Below are 22,859 nucleotides of genomic sequence, written 5' to 3' on the forward strand. Positions count from 1 at the left end.
AAAAAAAAGATAGTTTTTCTGATGTATTTTACATCTACAGGGTTTTCCAATAAGAGGTGTTATTTTGATATTCAATCGTAAAAGATCAATGGTTTCGTTGCTTGTGTGGCACGTAGCGCCGTCTTGTTGAAAGTAAACGTTGTCCAGATCAATACCATCCGATTCCGGCCATAAAAAATCATTAATCATCTCTCGATAGCGCAATCCATTCACCGTAACTGTTGCTCAAGCCTCATTTTCGAAAAAGCAAGGTCCAATAAACCGCACCAAACAGTCACACGTTGAGGATAGAGAGGCTTTTCAACAATAACTCTTGGGTTTTCCGAGCCCCAGATGCGACAATTTTGCTTGTTGACGAAGCCACCGAGATGGAAATGGGCCTCATCACTCAAGATGATTTGCATTTGGTTCACTCAAGTGAATTAATAATTTCAATGCGTTGTTGAAGCGTGTATCGTTCCATTTTTATTAATGGCGTAGTTTCTACTTGTCAAATGTCAAAAAATGACAGCTTCAAAAGTAACATCTACCGAAATAGCGGGCTATTCAAAATAACACCTCTTATTGGAAAACCTGTATATAACAGTCGGGCACAAAAATATTCTTACATTATTCGACAGCAACATTTCTCCCAAATTATTTTGTAATATTTGGTAAGTAGTATTAAAATATGAATTGAAAGTCTAGTGATTTGTACCTGCCGGTTAAATAATAGTATTTATGCCAATACGTATAAGTTACTTGGCATGACTAGCTTTGATGGGTCACTGCACAACAGACACAGATTGAATAAAGAAGCAGTAGCCACTTGGAGGATGTGTTCCTTCGGCCGTGGAAAGTGGGGACGTCATGCTTTGTCATGAATCAGACAGGAATGGATGCAGCAGAGCTTCGGAGGCTGTGATCCTCGTGTGCGGGTTGAGGTCCAGCAACCTTTCCAGAAGGTCAAACGCCTCATCAGGAAAGCCGCACCAGTTTGTGTTTGATCCCTGAACAAAATAAACAAGTTAGAATAGAACAAAATGCTTGCTTACATGGAATAAGTTTGTCAGATGGAATTTTTTTTTTGATAAAATAAAAATGGTCACTCATACTAATGAAAATCGCATCTACGCACAGCGGAGAATTGCCTTTGTTTCTATCTACAACTTCCGCTGGTCGTAGCTCGACAACAGTCTGCACACTTTCATGCCATATTTTATTTATTTATTTTTTATTAACAATACATATACAGTTTTTTTACAGGTTTTTTTCGATGTCTGTCTCACTAGGATAAGCCTGTGTCGAGACAGACGTATTGAGTACGTAAATTAATGTTTACATATTATTTTTATTATTATTATTTTTTATTTTTTTATTATCAATATAAAGTATTTTTTACAGGTTTTCTTTTTCGATGTCTGTCTCACTAGGATAAGCCTGTGTCGAGACAGACGTATTTGATACATAAATTAATGTTTACATATTTTTTGATTCATAAAATAATTCATTACATTAAATGACATTGTGAAAAAGATAAAAAAATAATAAATAATAATAATAAATGATAAATTTGTTAATCAGCATCTAGTTGGAGTACATACTTAAGAAGGGATTTTTATAAAATTTTTGATCTTGGATCTGTCTTGGCTGATGATCCAAGACTTGATGTCTGTTTTATATTTAAAAAAAAATTCGTTCAGTCTAATGGCTAGTGGGAGAGCATTTATAGCCTTGTTGCAAAATATCTAAAATTTCTCTGGCCAAAAGTTGTTTTAGCGAAAGGGATTTGTAAGAATTTATGTCCTTTGGTTCTAGTATCACGAACAGTTTGCATATTTTCAAAAGTAGTTTTGTGTTTGAAGAGGTATGCTAGTATGTTTTTGGCATATCTCATGTTGTTTCTTTTATTTACGCATAAGATACAAGAGTTGGGAGACCAAGCTCAGGTGGCCAGAGTAATAGAATAAATTTGTATATCTTAGAACAAGTGTAAGTTGGGTGAAAACTACAGAAAAGAAACGCAATAATGAATGCAATTTACCACTACAATTTAAAAAAAAAAAAAAGAACGACAAACATTCCCGGGTTATGAATAACCTGGCAATATTTGAAAATCTCCTATTACCACCACCGTAAGCGAAAAATGTTGCTTGTGTTGTGATGGAGGACTTAGCCAGTCGAGGAATTGAACACACTACGCCTGGGTGGGACCCAAACGCGATGTCAACTCAGCCACCAATCGGTCAATGATAGCCGAGTAATAAAGTAAAAAATACAGTGAAAAAATAAAACTTAATTTTCTTTTTTTTTTACTTACAAGTGAAGTGCTCTGGTTACTCTCTGGAGCGCAGACGCAAGAGATAAGTGGCAAAGTACAATCCGGGCAATGTTTCATTTTCTTCCCCCCTTTTGCGCATTTGCTATTTACGGCGTATTTCCTTCCCCCAACGTTTTTGGCACTACCGACTCCCGTTTTAAGGTTCGGATCCGGTCTTCCGTTCATATTTTCAATTGGAACCTTGTCCTGTTGCAATTCGAATATGGTGGACTTGACAAGTTCGGAATTGCCGGCACTATTAGTCTTTAAGGCACGATATCTCAAGTGAGAACACAGCTTCCTGAGGTCTAAGGGTCTTCTTGTGTGGCTGCACATTAAATGGCGACCTGAAAGAAACATTTCGTTAGAAAATATCATTATTACCTAGATTAAAATTCCAACATTATCATTGCAAATCCATCACTGTAGAAGTCATGTTGAAGCGCCATTTTATGGCAGCAAAAGGTTTTTTGAAAAAGAATAAGGTTAGGCTGTTACAAACTTCATTATAATTGATGACCAATTGGATAAGCGGCATTTCGACATAAGATAAACGACATTTGAACGGTCCACGTTAAATCAAAACCTCCTACATCACAAGGCCGGGACACTGAATCAAATCAGAATCCGAACTTGTATAGGAACCTCCAAAAAATGTATTTTAAATATGTTTTAACCCTTAAATGCATACTGTTGCAAAACGGCAACATACCGTTCAAACCACCTATAACTCTTTGGTGTATACTTAATGCATGCCGTTTTAGAATTATCAAGTTCACGGTAATATATTTTATCGAGTGGCATCACCTTTTTTTCTTTTGCGAATGTCAAATGTCACTTTTTCTTTAACAAAGTGAAGGTTCTCGAAAACTGGTTGGATGTTAGAATTACAGTTTGGTTTTGCTGTTATTATTTTGATTTTCTTAGGTAAGTAGATACAATAATACAATACTTATATGTAATTACTCGTATTTTTCCGGTACACTTATTAGTTTTGAGAAATTTTTTTAGGTTTTTTATTTTTTTTTCATACGTAAATTGTTGATTTTATTTTTTATTAAATACATGGTGTTGTAAATCTGCAACAATTTTTTTTTAATCAAATATCATTAAAAAATTACAAAAAAAATAAATTCTTTATATTTCCTTGCATATGCATGTAAATATCTACAAAATATTTTTTTTTTCAGAAAAATTAATAAATCATGCATTTAAGGGTTAATAAATTAGAATAAATTGTTTTTTTTTTTGTGAAATCCCATACAAGTTAGGAGGCTGCTTTGAATGAGTGTTCCGGCCTTGTAATCTAGGAGGTTTCGGTTAATTTACGGCTCACTTTTTCTGGGCCAGGCAGCTGAACAAAATTTGATTTGGTCGAGAATTGAAATACATAGTTCCAAAACGGTTACAAGTGGGACCACCGTAAACCTACTTAGCTACAGTCGTATGTCATCTATAACGTGCACGAGGGGACTGACTGAATTGGCTCCATATAGCCATTACTCGTTCCACATAGGTTTTTACATCCAAAACAGGTTTTTTTAAAAGTCAAGACATACCTACCTACCTGCCTCAACTATCAATATATTCGCAAATGTAGAGTATATTTTCAAAATACGAGTAGGTATTGCTTATTAAAAAAATGTATTAGAAAAATACACTTTTATTAACACATTGTTTGCGGGAGATGCTTAAACGCGTCTTTTGCGTACTATTGGTAGAGAGCGGGAGACGCTTAAATGCGTTTTTCGTATTTTTACACTTTGGTAAAGCGCGGGAGACTTCAAAATGCATTGTACACTTAGAGTAACAATATATTACGAGAAACGAATTTTTTTTTTTTTTTTATATTAACTCCACACAGGAGGCCCTGAAGAAAATAATTTCACTCAGGGCCTATGTCATCTTTGGGGATGCTGTGTGGAGGGTCTTTTTGTGGAGAGGAAGGAGTGAACATGGGTCTTGAAGAGTCCCATGTTGTAGGATGGAGGAAACACAGAGGCCGGCAGTTCGTTCCACAGCCGGGCTGTTGAACTTAAGAACGAATCGTAGAAGCGACCCGTTCTCATGAGACAAATGTCAACCGTGTACAAATGTTGGGCACGCGTTTGGCGTGTATCCCGACTACGCACCGGTGCCGAAGGGATGTATGATGTTGGTTACTCTGTGAATTAAAAATTATGCGTCAGCTCTCGTGAGACGTGTACTAGGTACCTGGCAATTCGTGGAATTAGGGTCAGGTGGCCTGCCGACTGTGGTCATAAAACATGCACATGAAATAAAATAACTGTAAGATAAATGTTTCGTTTTTTTTAAATCTTTACATTTCTTCAGTGTTAAAGCGATATTGTTTCGTTCAAGACGTTCTCTATTTTCTTTTCTGTCTACATTCCGCTTAAAAAATTTCGTACAAAGTATTTGTGTGCTGTGCTCGAAAAGTTATTTCTTACATATTTGTTAGTTATTTGTTACATAATAAAGGAATATTTATTCATAAAAATGGACTACGGTAATGATAATCGATTACAATATTTATTTATATATATTTATATGAAAGGCGTTGAACAAGCAGACCAATATCTTTCGTATTATTCTATTTTACGAAAAACCAATAAATGGACAAAAAGGCTAGCGATGTATATAATAAATTGTGCATTACATATTCAACTCATTTGTTGTGTACAACTCCGTAAAAGAAATGAAAATAAAAAATAAACAATTTTTTAAGGAAATCGCAGAGCACTGGGTGGCTGATCAGATTTTGTCAGATAATAGTCAAGACCCGGAACCAACACCATCAACATCTGGTATCCGAAAAAAATCTTCATAATCTGATCCTCCAGGAAGACTATCGATGGATATGAGAAAACATATATTGGAAAAGATTGAAGGCCCTGGTAAAAATAAGAATCTACGAAGGCGATGTCGTGTGTGCGCGGTACACAAAATACGTAGCGAAACCCGGTACATGTGTAAATTCTGTGATGTACCTTTATATAAAGGGAATTGTTTCCAACGATTTCATACTTTCAAACAATATTAGTGTTTAGTGGTGTGTATTTTACAAAATATATATACTATGTTGAATGTGCATAAAATAACTAAATCGACAATACGACAAAAGTGCAGTTTTTTCAAATTTTTTTAATTTAAACTAAAATATCATAATTGTTATAATGAAAGATTTCGAATAAGGTAAAATACTGAAAATTTTATTTAAATTTGATCAATAGTTCAGAAGTTATAGCTATTTTACATGAAACGTAATTTTGCGCGCGAACGTGATAAAAATTGCCCGCTTTACGGCGTAGATTGATTAAAAAATCCCCCGCAAACATTGTGTTAACAAAATTTATAATAAATGATTGTTTTAAAGATTTCGCTTTCATGCTTCTCTATTTCCTCCTCAAAACAATTAACGCATTACCTGGTTCAAAGCTTCCAAGAAAAATATCATTAAAATTTCCCTTGTCATAAATAACTAGCTTGCAAGATTGTTATGGTTTTCGGCTGTAAAATTTTACTTGTCACAAACCATTGATGTACAACCCGCGGCCCAATTCGTGTAACCAGCATATCAATTCCAACAGCCCATTTGGCTATACAGAAAGAACAAAATGTTTGGGGCAATTCTTGAAAATAGTCCAGGCTAAAAACATTTTTTTATAGATTTTTGTTTAAATTATGCTGCATGTCCTAAATGGATCTAAATTTGAGGAACTGGTTTGCATAACAGGAATTTCAAAAAAATCAACAGTAACCTTCATGAAAAATTTAAAAAAAAACCACTTGTAGGTTGTGGGCTGTAAAAATAGGCAAAGCGGCCCTCTGCTGAAAAAGTTGTGCATCACTATCATAAACTTACCCTGTGCAGGGATGTAGGTAACTCTCAACTAGGATCTTATGAGTAACTATTTTGCATTTACAAGGTATTGTAATTTTACATAGTCGCTAAACAAAAGATTATTGTTTTTAAAAATAAAATTGATGATGAAATGTAATACAAAAGACGTAAAAAGGAAAATAATAGAGGCAGTCAGCGCAGAAGTGGTATAACCCACAAGAATTCATAAATCAAGTTAACAATGCGAAAGGGCTTTGAATGATAAATATTTAATCAAATAGAAGTGGATAGATTAAAAAAAAAATTTCACTGTGATTACTTGAACCACCTCCATGTTTGAAATCATTTTATGCAATTATCTCGGCTCGACATTTTTGTTAATTATAAATAAAAACTTTTTGCCGATTGTAACACACAAATTTATACATAGTCAATAAAACAGAATCACTCGTGTTAAATAAAATAAATCATGTTTGCATGTTTTGTGTCTCTGCAAACTACTTGATTAATAAATAACAGGTCAATTTGATAAAGGTTTGTCCATATTATTAAAATGATAATATGTTGAACATAATTTATCAATATTTTTTATAATCACAAAACCAACATAAAAAGATTTCGTGGCAACAATGAATTTTTATTTTGGATCGACTTCATCTTACAGTGTGATGTCATTATTAAACATACAAATTTGGCCCACACACTCGAGTTTGGGGCTCACAGATTTTCGTATCTGGTTGAGGGGGGGGGTCCTAATATGCTTCCTTGCGGTACACCGTAGTTTATTAGGAGAGGTTTGCTTTTTCACATGTTAATTTGACTGTGCTGTGTACGCTCCGTCATATAGCTTTTTAGTAAGTTTAGAGTTGTATTTGACATACCAATTTTAGTAAGTTTTGCAAATAGGATATTGCGATCTATTGTGCTAAAAGCCTTTTTTAAGTCTATGAAGATTGCCAATGATTTTTTTTCCTCTGTCTAAACTATCTGTAATTGTTTAAATAATGTCACTGGCACAAGTTCTCCATAAAACCATATCATATATTTTATTAATTTATGATGGAAGTTTTACCTAAAGTATTGGCTACGTTCTTGAGAGGTCTGCTCCCAAACAGGGTGACCATTTCAGCCAGGGCAGTCAGGTCGTCAGGGGCGCGAAAGAAGGGGTAACATCCCGACACCACGGAGAGCAGGATCACGCCGCAAGCCCACAGGTCCACAGCTGAAATAACGCAATAAATGTTAACCTGATTGTATGTGCGAAAGGATGAAGTAGACGAGTAAAGGAAATTGAGTTATGAATTAACCCCTTGGGAAATTTCGGTAGATATTCTTCACAGGCAAAAAAACTGTAGAGACCTTTTGAGAGATATATATCTCAGCCTGACATTTATTTATTTATTTATTTTATTTATTTATTTATTAGATACAAATAATTACATACATATTAAGGAAGCTTTGGCTGTCCAACTAGGAAATTTTCTCGTTTTAGGACAGCCAAATTGCCTGGTTTAGTTAACATTTGTACACGCTGCTGTTATGAATTATATTTCCATACTTTACATTAATAGTTACGCTAGTAATATAGTCTATATACATATATATTTATCAAAGTAATCAAAATAAAAACTTTTTCAGAAATATTTGTACACCCGAATATTAGTTTTTTTTATGAAAACACCTGATAAATTTTATCAAGGTACATGTAATAATATGCAATTAAGGAACACTGTATCAGGGTACATGATAACATATTGGATTAATTCAATTTATAGTTACAATATAAGAAAAATATTAGGTGGGTTTCTTAATTTGATCGCTGTTACTGTGCTGTGTATTAATTTACATAATCAAGGTACATATAATATAATATACATAATCAAGAAACATATATATACACGGTCTTATAAAAGGTATGCTATCTCATTTTGTATTATGGTGAGAAATATGATTTAAACAGTGTTAGAAAGGAGACTTCCACGCTTTGAGTTCGCATTACAAAATTTATAATAAATGCTCTCGAAAATTTTTAAATAATTCTTTGAACATTTACCATTTGAAAAATATTTATCAAGGTTTACAAATTTTGAAATAAATATTTTTATATTAAATGAAAAAGAAAAGTGACAATAACTTTTATAATAACTTTGTTTAATTAAATATGATTTTTAGTATAATTTTTTAGATTTTGTGTAAAATAGTAATTACATGTGACAAGATAAAAACAATCGGTAAGCGACTTTAAAAACTTTGTGTTTGTTCGAGTTCAATATTTTAAGAATCAGCGCAGCAGCGAAATTATCTGGAATCAAAAGTAAAGCGAAAATATTTTCCGAGAAGCCAGTATTCTGACAGTTCTCCCAAGAGCAGTATATTGCAAAATGTCAGAGGCTTTAGGGGTTAAGTATGCAAAGTCACACCAACTTAACTTAAGAAAAATGAAAATATAAAACCAATAATGGGAGTCAGTATTTCAAAAACAGTACAAGGAGAAAAGGTTAAACGCACCCATTTCGTTTTAACTTATTTTGATTCATTCTTTCCCACCCATATTTGTATGTCTGTGATAAACTGAAATAGAAGTAGTAAAAAGTAAATATTCATCAACATGTAAATTGCTAGTTACCTGTAGTTTGTTCAGTGTACTTGAGGAGCACTTCGGGGGGTCGAAATCCCTGCGTGCCGGCCCGGGGCGCGTTGTAAGCCCCCCGGCCCAGGCAGATGGAGCACACCGAGGGCCGCCCACCGCAGCCGCACAGCTTCAGCGTGGACCCCGACTTCTTGGATCCGTTCTTGCTCAATGCCTCGTGTTTGACCGACACCTGAGCAGAATTATCTAAAGGCACTTGTTTCGATTTCACTTCTTTTATCTGAGGTTTCACCGCGCTCGGAATAAGATGCTGCCCCGCGTTATACACACCGTTGTTTATCGATTGACTGATTTTAGAATGACAAGCGTACATGTTATTGTAATTCATCATGTTATTTTGCAGCAAATGGCTATTTAATTGGCTTCTGTACAAGTTATAATCAATCCCGGTGTGCAAACTCTTATGGGAACTCAGATTGCTGCCATCAATGTACATGTTATTAGCTAATAAACTATTGTAATTTAAAGCGTTATAGTAATTATAGTACTGCGCTAATTTCTGCAATTCCAATGCGTTTGCACAAATGGGATAGTTTGATAATTGGTACGTATTTTGTAATAAGTTATTGTAATTGGCTAAATTTGTTGTACTACTGGCATTGCTAAAGTTATTTAAATCTAGGCTTTGTACTGAATCTGCGGTGTGAGCGATGTTGGCTATTCTATCGTTTGGAGCGACGGCCATTCTCTTGGGATTCTCATTATCATTTACAAACACCTGTCTCTTTACGGCCGCTAGCTTTGGTGAAATTTCTTGAGATCGGATCGGTAGAGGCATACTCTGCAAAATGAGAACAAAATACATTAATATATTTAAAATTAACATGTTAACCCCCCTGCACCGGAAGGGGGTAATACACATCCCCCAAACGAGAGTTTGGTGCGATATCTAAGTTGGTTTTTACATCATATAGTCCGTAATTCGGGTAATCCTAGAAAAACTATTTGGCAATCGAAATGCATTTAAAAAAGTTTATCCTGTTACAATTTTTTTGTATATTAAATAATATAATCAGTATATTGTAGTGTTATAATATTAGATCTGTATTGGGTAAGGCACACTGTAGGAATAATTTTAAGAACATGACAACTAATACTGAATTACCATTTTTAGGTTTTTTATAGTTAAGCGCACTTGAAGTGAAATGACACTAAACTGTGCTATATAAATGCCATGTTATTATTATGATATATCAAATTCTGATGAAATTCCTCTCCCCTCCCCCCTGGATCACCATTACTATTTAAAAGATTATAAAAGGCCGAAAACAAGTTACGAGTGCGTACATAAAAAGTGCATTTTACTGGAAATAATATAATATTATTTGAGTTAAGCTTGATTTTTTACTATCTCTTTTACTATTTTGCAAAACTTAATGGTTGACTACTGAGCGAAGTTGTCCGATTAAAACTGTAGGTATAAAAAATATGGTAACTAATATCTGAGTGTTACTGAAAAGGGCAAAAGGAATATTAAGAGATACGATCGCTTCACTATACATGGGGGACCTTGGTGACCCCCCTTCGGGTGAAACGTATTTTTACCTTCAGGTACGTAAATTATAATCATACTTTAAATGAGATAAAAAGAATTTGGCATTCTCAGACTATAAAAATATTACCACTTGTTATTTCAGCTACTGGCATTATACCTAGCTCGCTCATTAAAAATTTAGGCGTATTAGATCTATCAAAAAATTTATATATAAAAATGCAAAAATCAGTCATTTTAAATACATGTAGGATAACGAAAGATTTTTTAAATATTTATGTTGAGGGATCAGTAGGATTTATAGGCCCTGTTAGGAGGATATGAAAATATCTGGAGTCGGTGAATTATTTTCCCATTTGATCTGTGATGAGTTGATGTGTTGTTCTTGTATTGTTTTGTATTTATTTTGCTTTTAAAATGCACTTGCATAGTGTTGATTGACTAGATAATTATTTGTGGAAGGGTTTAGTTTTTCCTATGGGGAAGATTTAACCCGGACATAAAATCGGAAAGATGGAAATATATATAAAAACGTTAATTATACTTATAAGATGTAAACAATATGTATACAGAAGTTGTTTGGCAACGCTACACAGAAATTTAGTATAGAATGACATTCGTCAATTATATTCTCGGTTAAAACATACAGAAGTCGGAGATTTGAACAGGGAAGCATCGGAATAAGAAGTTATTTATGTGACATGATTCAAATTGAGGTACTCTTTCATTTCAAGTCTACCAAGTCTGGATCATGTGATAAAATGCAACGTTGTACAACGGCTGAATGGAAATTCAAGCCACTAAGCAGGTAGCCAACAAGAACCAGTACAAAGTATCAATTGTGCTATCCTGGATTAAAAACTAAAAAATAATATTATTCACAAAACGATGCAAGATTCACTGCAGTTGAACAATTTTGTGCTTGCAGGCCACACTGAATATTTTGTATAAATTGTAGCTCCTTAGTAGACATAAACCACACTAATCTCTGAGACTGAGATGAGTTACAAAGTTTTGCTTTTGTTACACACTTTTGACAGTAAATAAATTGAAAAATAATTCAATTTGTTGGTTTAAATGAGTTTTTAATGGAGTTGCAAAACTCACTCTGGTAGTTTCTGTTGATTTCGAGACAATCGCAAAATACCGTCATATTATTATTTAGATATTTATTAGCCCACAATGTGTTTTCATTTTATGTTCAAGTTGTTCCAAACTGTTTTTTTACGACTATCTCATTGACAAAAATTTCGAGAGCGGGATTTGCAATTTCACGATTCGAATAGTAAAGAACAAGGTATACTTACTACAGAAGGAGTTATTTTAGGATGGTCACCCTGTAAAGGTTTTAATGGCGTGCTATCAATTGTCAGGTCTATCAGTGCCCTCTTTGGATTACTTTCTAACTCCCCGGATGCCGTCTGTAAGGTTAAGAAAGCAGGATAAATCAATATTTCATAAGTAAGATTTTTGAAGGGACGACGTAAAGTTGGTCACCCCTGACAAAGCTGAAAAAAACAGATGCTCGAGGGAGATTGGGTCTGCATGGACCAACACCAAAGAAATGAATGTGAATACCCCACAAGAGTACCAGCTTCTCCTGTCTGTCCAAAGCCAGTGGGACTATCATCCCCAATTGGGGTGTGTTGTGAGGCTGAAGGGAGTATGGAGGGGAAGGAGATGCTTGGAGATAGCACCCGGTTATTCAAATCAGGTCATCAAACATGGCTAAAGCCATTTGAAGCAACATTTCGATTCTAAATTATGGTCTTTCACCAGGGCGACACTGAGAGCATCTACCACTCTGAAAAGATAGGTACGCTTGGGTACACCCGACTAAGAAAAGGAATGAGTGATTTTTTTTAGCATTATATTTTAGGCAAGAGTACCAGTTACCCATAGCCCATGGAACTATGGCATTTCCATTTAAGGATGTTGAAAGAGAAGGTCATAAAGTATTCTGGAGATCTGGTCACATCACAAATTATTTATTTATTTGTCCATTCCAGGATTATACCGGCTACCACTGGATTTAGAGCCAAGGGGCTCAAGACTCTGCCAGGGATTTTTATCAAGAAATATGTTAAAATCGAAATGTGGATGATGGTTGTACAACATTGATCGAAATTTTACATTCACGAGAGTGGATTGAATTAACCCCCAGAATGCGATAAACTGCAACATGTAGTTTAGGAAATTGTGCCTACCTTACAGTGCACTGCAATGTGTAGCTTAGAAAATTGAGCTTACCTTACAGTGCACTGCAATGTGTAGTAGAGGAAATTGTCCCTACCTTACAGTGCACTGGAATGTGAGGTTGAGGAAATGGTAGCTACAGTTCAGTGCACTGCAATGTGTCGTTTAGGAAATTGTGCCTACCTTACAGTGCAACGCAATGTGTAGTAGAGGAAATTATACTTACCTTACAGTGCAATGCAATTTGTTATTTAGGAAATTGTGCCTGCCTTACAGTGCAATGCAATGTGTCGTTTAGGAAACTGTGCCTATCTTACAGTGCACTGTAATGTGTAGTTTAGGAAATTGTACCTACCTTACAGTGCACTGCAGTAGTAGAGGAAATTGTCCCTACCTTACAGTGCACTGGAATGTGAGGTTGAGGAAATGGTAGCTACAGTTCAGTGCACTGCAATGTGTTGTTTAGGAAATTGTGCCTACCTTACAGTGCAACGCAATGTGTAGTTGAGGAAATTGTGCTTACCTTACAGTGCAATGCAATTTGTTATTTAGGAAATTGTGCCTGCCTTACAGTGCAATGCAACATGTAGTTTAGGAAATTGTGCCTACCTTACAGTGCACTGCAATGTGTAGCTTAGAAAATTGAGCCTACCTTACAGTGCACTGCAATGTGTAGTAGAGGAAATTGTCCCTACCTTACAGTGCACTGGAATGTGAGGTTGAGGAAATGGTAGCTACAGTTCAGCGCACTGCAATGTGTCGTTTAGGAAATTGTGCCTACCTTACAGTGCAACGCAATGTGTAGTTGAGGAAATTGTGCTTACCTTACAGTTCAATGCAATTTGTTATTTAGGAAATTGTGCCTACCTTACAGTGCAATGCAATGTGTCGTTTAGGAAACTGTGCCTATCTTACAGTGCACTGTAATGTGTAGTTTAGGAAATTGTACCTGCCTTACAGTGCACTGCAATGTGTCGTTTAGGAAATCGTGCCTACCTTACAGTGCACTGTAATGTGTAGTTTAAGAGATTGTGCCTACCTTACAGTGCACTGTAATGTGTAGTTTATGAGATTGTGCCTACCTTCTTACAGTGCACGGATGTATATAATAATGGAGTGTAATCATATTATGGAGTGTGAAGAGATAATAATGAATCAATTACCTGTCCTTCATTCAAGTCGTTGAATTTTCTTTTCCTCCCGTTGACAGTTTGGGAATTATGCGGTTCTAAATTGGCCAAACCGTTCCTATTTTCACTGAGACTATCTATTGAGGAATTCTCTACACTTATTGTTTTTTGGTCTACTCCGTTTGTTGGCATAATTCTGTCTATCTTCTGCGCAAGACCAAAGTCAACGAGGAGAAATCTGGAATCAAATCAATGTATGTATAAGTAACAAGTTAATAGGTAGGCATCAGATTATATGAACCTTTTTGGTCAATAATGCGTATTTTGTTTACATCAATAATGCATATTTTAGCCATTTTCTTCTACGCATACTTTGTCTGAGAAAAAATGAGTAAAATAGGTAATCCCGGTGACTTTTCAGTCAAAGGAAAGCTCAAAATAATGTTATCAGCACCCCCCCCCAGCTTACGAAACCAAAACCTTCCTAGAAATGTGCAAAATTATCTAGATTTATAATTTAACAGCTTTTAACCACTTAATGCTTTTGAACGAGTCACGCTCGCGCGCTACATGCGTTCCAATTTCTGCTAACCCGAGTGACACTCGCCAGTTTCGACTCGCAGCATTCTATTTTTAGCTCGCGAGTAAGGCTCGTCAAAAGTTAGCGATGTATTTTACGCAGTTTGAATTTGCCTCCGAGATCGGTCGTGTTTTTGAGCTGCTTACTTCGTTTTTACTATATTATTTTCACATATTCGTGTATGTATGAATGCATCATTTTATTTAACCTGATTTTTTTTAAACACTTTTTATAAAAAAAAAACCCTAGCATTAAGTGGTTAATAAAAGATGATGTATATTTAGGACAATTTTCTATTTTTATTGTACATTTTAGCGTAGAGGAGTAAGTGCAAAGCCTTGTTGCTTTTCCCAAAAATCAAACACTATAATACTATTGACCTGAAGGCGCGCATTCTCACCAATCTTAAATCAGATCTCATATTTTTTGTATGTTTTGACAAATGATTTATGTTCTATTATAATTATTGGATTCATTATTTTGTTGAAACCAAAATCACATAAAACAAAAAACTAACTAACCATCATGCTGCTTCCAAGGAGGTGTAAGCAGAGAGGATGGAATGCCACAACTCTGTCTTGGCACATGCTCCTGTAGAATCATCTCATTCATACTCTTCTGATATTCTGACTCTTGACGTGATCAGACTCCAGTAAAAAAAAAAAACTTGATTATACCTTCTGTTTATTCTGTCGTAAAGGAAATTGCTAGGTTTGACATCTCGGTGGATAATGTGAAATTGGTGAACTCTTCTCAAAGCCAATAAAAGGTTTTTAATATAAACTTTTGTTTCCATGACGTCCATTTTAAGAACATATTCCTAAAAGCAAAAAAGAATCATAAAATAATTGTAATCAAAAATACTATTTTCTGTTGTGTGTCTGTTTGTAGCTCTAGTTTAATGAAGAGCGCCCGCAGACGAGAGACGTCAGTCACGATATAAATCCACTACGGTATACGAAGGTGAGCACACGAGCGACGCGAGACCAGGGAAACATTTTTTAATTTGTACGAATTTTGAAGTTTCCAACTGTTGCCGCTACTAAAGTCTCTCGTCTGCGGGCGTCCAAACTCTAGAACTTGGATTTGCTTTGAAGTTTAGTGTAATTTTCAAAATTGTAACCGATTCTTCAGACAAGCGATACCCATAATCAGAAAATTATTTTATTTTCAGTAGAGCATACGTGAAAAATCACAGGATATTAGGATCCATTGCCTATCAAAAAAATAATTAAGAATTAGAAATTTAACATTCGATTGAACACTTTTTTTTTTCTTTCCTTTATTCGTAAAATATATTTGTATACAGTTTTTTACATGCTTTTCGACTACCACACTAGACACATGTCGTATTATGGTAGTCGAAACACTGTTAGTAAACTTTAAAAATAATTATATTAATATTTAGATGTGTGAAAAATGTAAACAAAATAAATACACATTTAAACATAGAATTATAACTATATATTAAATAATTTTGGTACCTACTTTATCGCTTTATCATTCATTGAACTTGAATAATTTTATGGATTACACAGAAATATTTCACATCACCCATGCACGGTCAACCGAAATTAGTATGTTGAATTATTTATAATAATTCTATTAGATATTTGAATTGCGTATTTATTTTGTTTACATTTTTGATAGATTTCGTGATTTTACTAGACTTAGTTGATCTAGCATCCTCCAGGAGAGATGTGAAGGCTTCTGAGAGATCATATTGGCATAGAGCAATCCAAGATTGATCTATCCCACTCTCTTCAGAGTTATCTTCTTCTCTGTGAGGAATTTTCCGAAAAACTCTTTCAGGATCGAAAAGAGAAATTCATGACGCTCTGAAACCTGTTTTTGCTAAGTGATTTTTAAGGTTGATCCTATATTGTGCTTTTAGACACAGAATATTATCACTTTCACCTCTAATGGAAATTTCCTACATCAGACATGGCCTTATATTAAATATTTTATAAATACTTTCAGTTTTACAAATCTTACAATTATAATATCCCGTGATTTTTCACGAATCTGCGCTAGTATTAAATAATTTTCATTTAATATTTTGTATTTAACATACAGAATTACATCATTGAGAGATAAAGTCGAACTTATCTGCTAAGAAAGATAATTATATATATACAAAAGTTATAGGTACATCAGCAGAGCTACAAGTCTCTTGTCTCTAGTTTTTTTTTGCTTGTTTACAATAATTTGAAGGATATACGAGATATAAAACAGGCACCCTTGAGGTTGTGCTCAAAGAATAATAATAAACTTATACATGATAGAATCTCTATACATTCAAAAACCCCGCCGATTTCTGTAGCGTGTATTTGAATTTTGCCGCCATGTATTGGAGGATGGAACCAACGGGTGAAACCAACCAGCTTTCGAACCGAGACACACCTCCTTACAGCTTTAAGCCACTACACCATTTCTAATGGCAAGTGGTGCCGCACAATCAACGAAGCAGTCAATTTAGTGATGTTTTCTTGTCTTTGTTCTCATCTTTGTGATGGATATTTTTTAGGTGTTTATATTTGCCCATAGCACTTGTCGATCCATTGTAAAGCATTTTAGAATTGCAAAGACTGCACAGCACTTTTTGTTCTTCTGGTAGCTCTTTAAAAAAATCCCACACAAATGACACCTTTCTTTTTACTGCACTCGTCATTGTAGCTGCTGTTTTAATAATCACTCGACAATTATAAAAAAAACACTGATTAATTAGCACACGTTGGGCGAGCGTGTGGTAGACAAGTTTTGGTTTGTGCGCATGACTGGGTAGGGTGGGGGTAGTGGGAGACATGCAGCCCGTCGGTTCACGCGGCTAGCTCGCAGTCGACAGCAGTCTAGTCACAACAAATGACAGTGGCTCACAGCGCCGGATGCATAGTGTGGGATTACGTATTGTGTTATTATACCGAGACACGACTGTTTCGACATAATAAATACAAGGCAGCTCGTTATACCATTGTTTTATTGTGTCTACAGTTAAAATAAACATCAAGAGGTCGTAAATAAATAGAACAGCATTCATCACGTAAACAATTCAAAAAAATTACACGTCTTGAAATTAGAGCCGGTTCTTGTTGTCAGAACCGGGTCCTGTGGGAACCGGGTACCCGGCGGCATCACTACTTTAGATACAAACGATTTATATCATGTTCACTTGAAAATAAAACCCAAGTTGACTCAATTTATACCGACTTCATAAAAGCATTTGATAAAGGAAGCCATAAAATTCTTCTCAATAAAAAGGGAATAGAGGGTAAATTAGTGGAATGGATGAAGAGCTACATAACTAACAGAATAATTCTAACCTGTCATACAAATTCATGGCCACAAGTGGTGTCCCTCAAGGGTCGCATTTAGGTCCAACACTTTTTTACTGTTTATTAATGATATTGTTACTGTATTTATAATAATGTTAAAGTGTTGCTTTTCGCCAAACTAATAAAAACTACAGATGATTGTATTCACATTCAAATAAATTACAAGATTAGTGCATACTCAACAAACTTTATCTAAACATTAGTAAATGCCACATAATAAGATTTTTAGAATAAATCAACTCTTCAACTATCAATATAAAATTAACAATTTTTCTCTTAACTCTGTAAATGAAAAATGATCTTGGCATAAGTTTTTATTTGAAATTTAATTTTCTTTCTCGCGTCAATACAGTAACAAATAAAGGAATAAAAATGCTTGGCTTCATTCTTCAATATGGCAGAGACTTTAAAAACTTATCAACACTAAAAATATTATATTCTTATTAAGTTCGAAATCAAGTTGAATATAATTCTTTTATCTGGCCCCCTCACTTAAAAATACACTCCGATTCCATTGAATAAAATTCAGCATAAATTCGTAAGATATATTAACTATAAACTTGGTCTACCAATAGAAACTATAAATTACAACCTCTTGATGAAAGAATTAAGATGATTAAAACACTCGGATTGAAGACTCTTTTCCGACTTGACTTTTATTTTTAAAATTGTTAGTGGAATTATAGACAGCCCTGATTTATTGAGTCTAATCACCTTCAACATAACTAGAACTACTTGACCGAAAATTCTTTTTAATTGCTACAACAATATCAGAACTGAGTAATTTAGATGCGCACTTGTACCTAGATTACATGCAGTTGGCAATAATTTTGCAGAAATTGTAGATGTGTTGAACTGCACGGAATATAGTTACAAGAAGGCTATAATAACATACCTCAATAATATTAATAACTAAGCTAAGCATAATACTATTCTTCTGCATTGAATTTCCATATAACTAAAAGCAATTTTTTTTATTTTTTGATTACTGTTGCACTAAACTTTTATGTATATCAAATGTTTGTAAAAGCTTGTATTGGCGTAGAATATATAAATACATAAATAAACATTTGTAAAACTGATAATATTTTTATTATTATAATAATTATGGAGCATCTTGATTACTAGCCTTAAAATTGTGGAACCATAAACGTGCATAATTGTGAAAAATGTTTTAAATGTGACTTACGGAGAATTTGGTGTGAGGTAGGTAAGGCATAACAAATATAACAGTGTCATATTTTCGCATACAGAAATCTAATCCGACGACATTTTCACAGCCCCTGTAAAGTAATAAACAATAATTTTCATACAACTGGTTAGTTAGGTTAGGGGCATTTCAAGAAACATAATCATTTGATGATTTAGCAAAAATCTATTTCAAGTATCAAGTGTCAAAATTACAGATCAATAAAATATAAACATTTTAACGGTTTAGGTAACACGTAAATGTAGATATTCGTGTAGTTTTAAGCAAAAAATGTAAAAAACGGACGATATTTGACACTAAACACACTCAACTGGACACCATTGACAGGCCAGACTTAAATTTCACCTTGGAAGCCAAATTCACGTTAATTTCGGGGTGAAATGATTGGATCAGCTCACTGACCATGTCTGTTCAGCAATTAAAGGTAAATAAGAGGATAAAAACACAAGCAGGTCACCTACCCGATGTATTTTAAGCATCTCAGTTCTTGTTCTATTCTACTAGGGTGGGATGTCGGAACTAGGTGTTTTATAGCGTAGAATTTCCTCTGATCCTGAGGCAAATGTTCGTGACATTTTAGGGAGGCGAGGAACACTGAAGAAAACGACCCTTCCCCGATTTTATGATGTAGATTAAAAATACTTGTCAGTTCAGGAAGTCGTTTGGAAAGGTCATTTATATGTTTTTCTGAAAAAATATAATCATTAAAACATTTATAAGACACAAAAGATAATACCGTGTCACATGATAAAACAACGACATTAGTGAGCGAAATGCTATAAGATCATGAGAATAACACATACTTTCCTCGTCGACTTTTGTGGTGTCCGTAGACATGGATTTCAGGGGAGTCTTCCGTTTTGATAAATTAAAGCTTCTATTATTTTGTATCACAGGTGGTGTGTAAGGCTTTATGGATATATTTCCATCATTGTTTGGAGGGAGAATATTCATTTTACAACTCGACCACTTAAAGCTTGCCAAAAATGTTCAAAGTCGAAAAAAAGACTACGTGACGTACATAAAAGAAAACATTGCTCGCGCCAAAAAATGTGATGTCATGTGAAAAAATACAAAAGGTTCGAGGTTCTTATTTATAACACGGATAGCCACCACAAATAAATACACCACTTTATAGCCATGAAACTGACAAAACTTCTTCAACAGCTCGCTGTTGGGTTGGCACATCGGCAGCCCTGAGCCGTTTCGTTCGCAGTTCGCGTCAGTGCAGTGCAGTGGTATATCTATGCATTAGTGGGTATTACACGTCCACTTCGGAGATGCTTCGGAGAAACTATTCGTAACTGTTTACTAAACTATTCGTAAAATTTCTGATTATCATTATTATTAGTATTTTAAATTTCTACTGCATTTCTACAATTTCTAGTGTTGATGTTAGCTCCTGTTAAAAAAAATTATAAATGTGGAAAAAAATGCGCGTTTTTTTAATTTTTGTGTATCATGTGTAGTTTTTTTACATACAAACGCCCTACAATGTAATAGGATGAGCTGAATAAGCTTGGAGCACAAGAGTACAAGTGTTATCATCTTTTGTCCTTCCTTAAAAAATTTTGGTATTTTTAGGAAGGGCCTATATGTGAAGAATTATTTTAAGCACTGAGAGAACGAGTTGCTTTAAATTCGAATTTTATCAAATGAAATGAGTTCTTTCACTAAATCTATATCAATAAAAATGTAAATGTTCGTTTGTTCCAAATCTTAAGTCTCCGAAAGTTCTTCACCCATTGCTTTGAAATATCGACACCAGGTTTTATTCGAATCCGCATGTGTTTTTATAAACCTATATTATATAGATGTCACCTGTGGATAGATAGGTAAAAACAGCGCCATATGTTAGACAAAAATGCTTTTTTTTAAAACAGCTCCAGGTGTTGGACGTAAAAGCAACACGCACTTTTGTTTATCTATCTGCACAGACATACTGAGTCAAAGAAACGTGTGGTAGAATTTAATAAAATTGTACTACATCTCGAAAGCTTTAAAAAATTTAAGCATAAAATTTTACATAGATAAAATGTTTTTTAATACAATTAATTAAAGAGACGAAAAAAAAACTGTAGTCACATTGTGAATTTTAAAAAGCAAAATGTAAAGTGGTTGCAAGAAAAAATATATCTTATTTATTATTTTCGGGTAGACCAATAAAATTTCAAGAAAGATCGAGACAGAAAAAAAGTGCAAGATCTGCCATAGACTTGTAGTCCTTTAATTCCAGTTAGCAGCAGAAATGAATTTTCGGTGTGCGGGTAAAAACTGCAAAACTCGTTGAAAAAATAGCATTTTCGCTTTGTCCAACACCAAGAATATGTCAAGCTTCCGCATTAAAATGTAAAAAACTTCTTAGTAAGTATTCACCACAGACTTATTGTGAGGTTCAAGTCGACCAAAGAACAATACAAAGGAAATAAAGGAAGCAAAAGTCAGGTGTCGCAAATAATGACGCAAAAGTGCTTTCCTAAAAAAATAAGCTATTTCAGTGACCGATGATTTTGTGGAAGTCAAACACCAAGCACTTGTCGATCATTTCGGCACTTGATCGTCAAAAATTCAAAAAAAAATTTTGTAGTCAATTTAATCGACAAAACATTTCTATCAAAAATGTATGTAACTTATTTTTTCACGTTTTTTTGTGTACATAAATATGAATAAAAATACTTAAAATTGAAATTAATATGAGTTAAATTTGTAAATATTTGTACGTTTTCAAAAAGGACTGAATATTTTGTTGTTGTTAGAGAAGATTAATAATTATACGAAAGAGTAGATTAATAATTTTCACTAAAAAGTAAATATAGATAAATATTAACAATAATTTTTTTGAACTACTACATACTCGACGCACAAAAAATGCGTGTTTTTTCTTCATTCCGTCTACTGTGCGGCGGTACCTCCATGCAGAAAAGTAAAGTACGAAAGTATGGTAACGATTTAGGCCGGGAATACATGTCCGATTTTTTTTCTGACAGTCTTGTCAGACTATCGGAAGGCCTTCGCGCCTTACAGTGAATCCAGCATGTCTAGAAATGTATTAAATTGGAACTAAATTTTTCATTACTATGGCAACACCGAATTAGTTGCTTTGTCTATGACGTTTCGTATGTCTGTCATGTTATGGTCATGTTGCTCCGATTTACTGTCTTAAATCCGTGTATGATCCGCTCATTTAATAATTATTTTTTCATTGTTTGCCTGTATATTGTTTGAATTTAATTAAAATGAACAAACCGATACGTAGTGGTGCAAGAGAAGTTATATACAGCGTTTTTCAACGCTGCCTAGCCGAATATCGCGCGAAGATGCTCCTATCTAATTTAGAAGATGTTTACAAACGAACTGCAGAAATGACTGGTACGTAGTATAGTTTTTTTAATAAATTTCATTAGTATTAGAAGATTTATGCCAATTTTCGAGCGATTATAACCGTTACAATCTGATTTGAGGTTATGCTTAACAATCCGAATTTGACATTTCCTTTTGACAGTTCATATGAGGCCACAGGAAAAAGGGAATAACTCAATTAAAAAAAAAAATTTGCAACTTCTTTAAACTCATAGAAAAGTAACTTTTTTCTTAATTTTATCTTTCTTTCTTTCTTTCTAAATGAATATTATCTAGTATGTGTTTTTTTAACTATAATTTTTTTCTATAATACTAATTTTAATGATGTTTTTCACACACAGGAAAATCTGAATCAACGGTAAGACGAATCGTCAAGGAAGGGGAAAAGGCAGACGGAAAATTTGAAACACCGGGAAAACGGAAAATAGGACGCCCTAAAAAAGAGTTGGATGATTTTGATATTTGTGCCATTCGACAAAAAATTCATTTTTTTTACATAGTGCGAAAAGAAGTCCCAACTTTAAGAACATTACTAACTGTACTCAAAGAAGACATTGGATTTGATGGTAGCCGGGAATATTTAAGAAGAATTTTGCATTCCATCGGCTTTGTTTATAAAAAGTGCAAAACAAACAGAAGTGCTCTTATTGAAAAAACAAATATTGCGGCGAAAAGAGAGCATTACTTAAAAATTATCATGGATAACCGAAATTTACCTGAAGAACTGCAAAAAAATATTATTTACTTGGATGAAAGTTATATCCAT

General features: G+C 34.2%; 1 protein-coding gene across 1 annotated transcript; it reads right to left on the reverse strand.

Annotated features, from left to right (window-relative positions):
* Positions 1 to 343: 343 nt before the first annotated feature.
* LOC149425941 (cell division cycle 7-related protein kinase-like) lies at positions 344 to 19,783 on the reverse strand. Its single transcript, XM_089645225.1, has 10 exons — positions 19,537 to 19,783; positions 19,195 to 19,420; positions 18,713 to 18,806; positions 14,869 to 15,011; positions 13,645 to 13,849; positions 11,593 to 11,706; positions 8,770 to 9,574; positions 7,216 to 7,365; positions 2,300 to 2,646; positions 344 to 989 (listed from the first exon to the last, which is right to left on the reverse strand). The coding sequence occupies exons 1-10, from the start codon at positions 19,685 to 19,687 to the stop codon at positions 858 to 860; spliced, it is 2,367 nt and encodes a 788-aa protein (XP_089501351.1). The 5' UTR covers positions 19,688 to 19,783; the 3' UTR covers positions 344 to 857.
* Positions 19,784 to 22,859: the final 3,076 nt, after the last annotated feature.

Source organism: Hesperophylax consimilis, chromosome 2, assembly GCF_061612785.1.
Source record: "Hesperophylax consimilis isolate HC1 chromosome 2, BYU_Hcon_1.0, whole genome shotgun sequence".
Classification (NCBI taxonomy): Eukaryota; Metazoa; Arthropoda; class Insecta; order Trichoptera; family Limnephilidae; genus Hesperophylax; species Hesperophylax consimilis.

What these genes read in the sequence shown, in the direction of transcription:
- LOC149425941 (XM_089645225.1), bottom strand. Translation starts at nt 19,687, where the DNA reads ATGAATATTCTCCCTCCAAACAATGATGGAAATATATCCATAAAGCCT. An exon ending in AGATGCTTAAAATACATCGG is followed by an intron (nt 18,807 to 19,194) that starts GTAGGTGACCTG and finishes ATTACTTTACAG; the next exon opens with GGGCTGTGAAAATGTCGTCG. An exon ending in GAACGTAGCCAATACTTTAG is followed by an intron (nt 2,647 to 7,215) that starts GTAAAACTTCCA and finishes TGTTTCTTTCAG; the next exon opens with GTCGCCATTTAATGTGCAGC.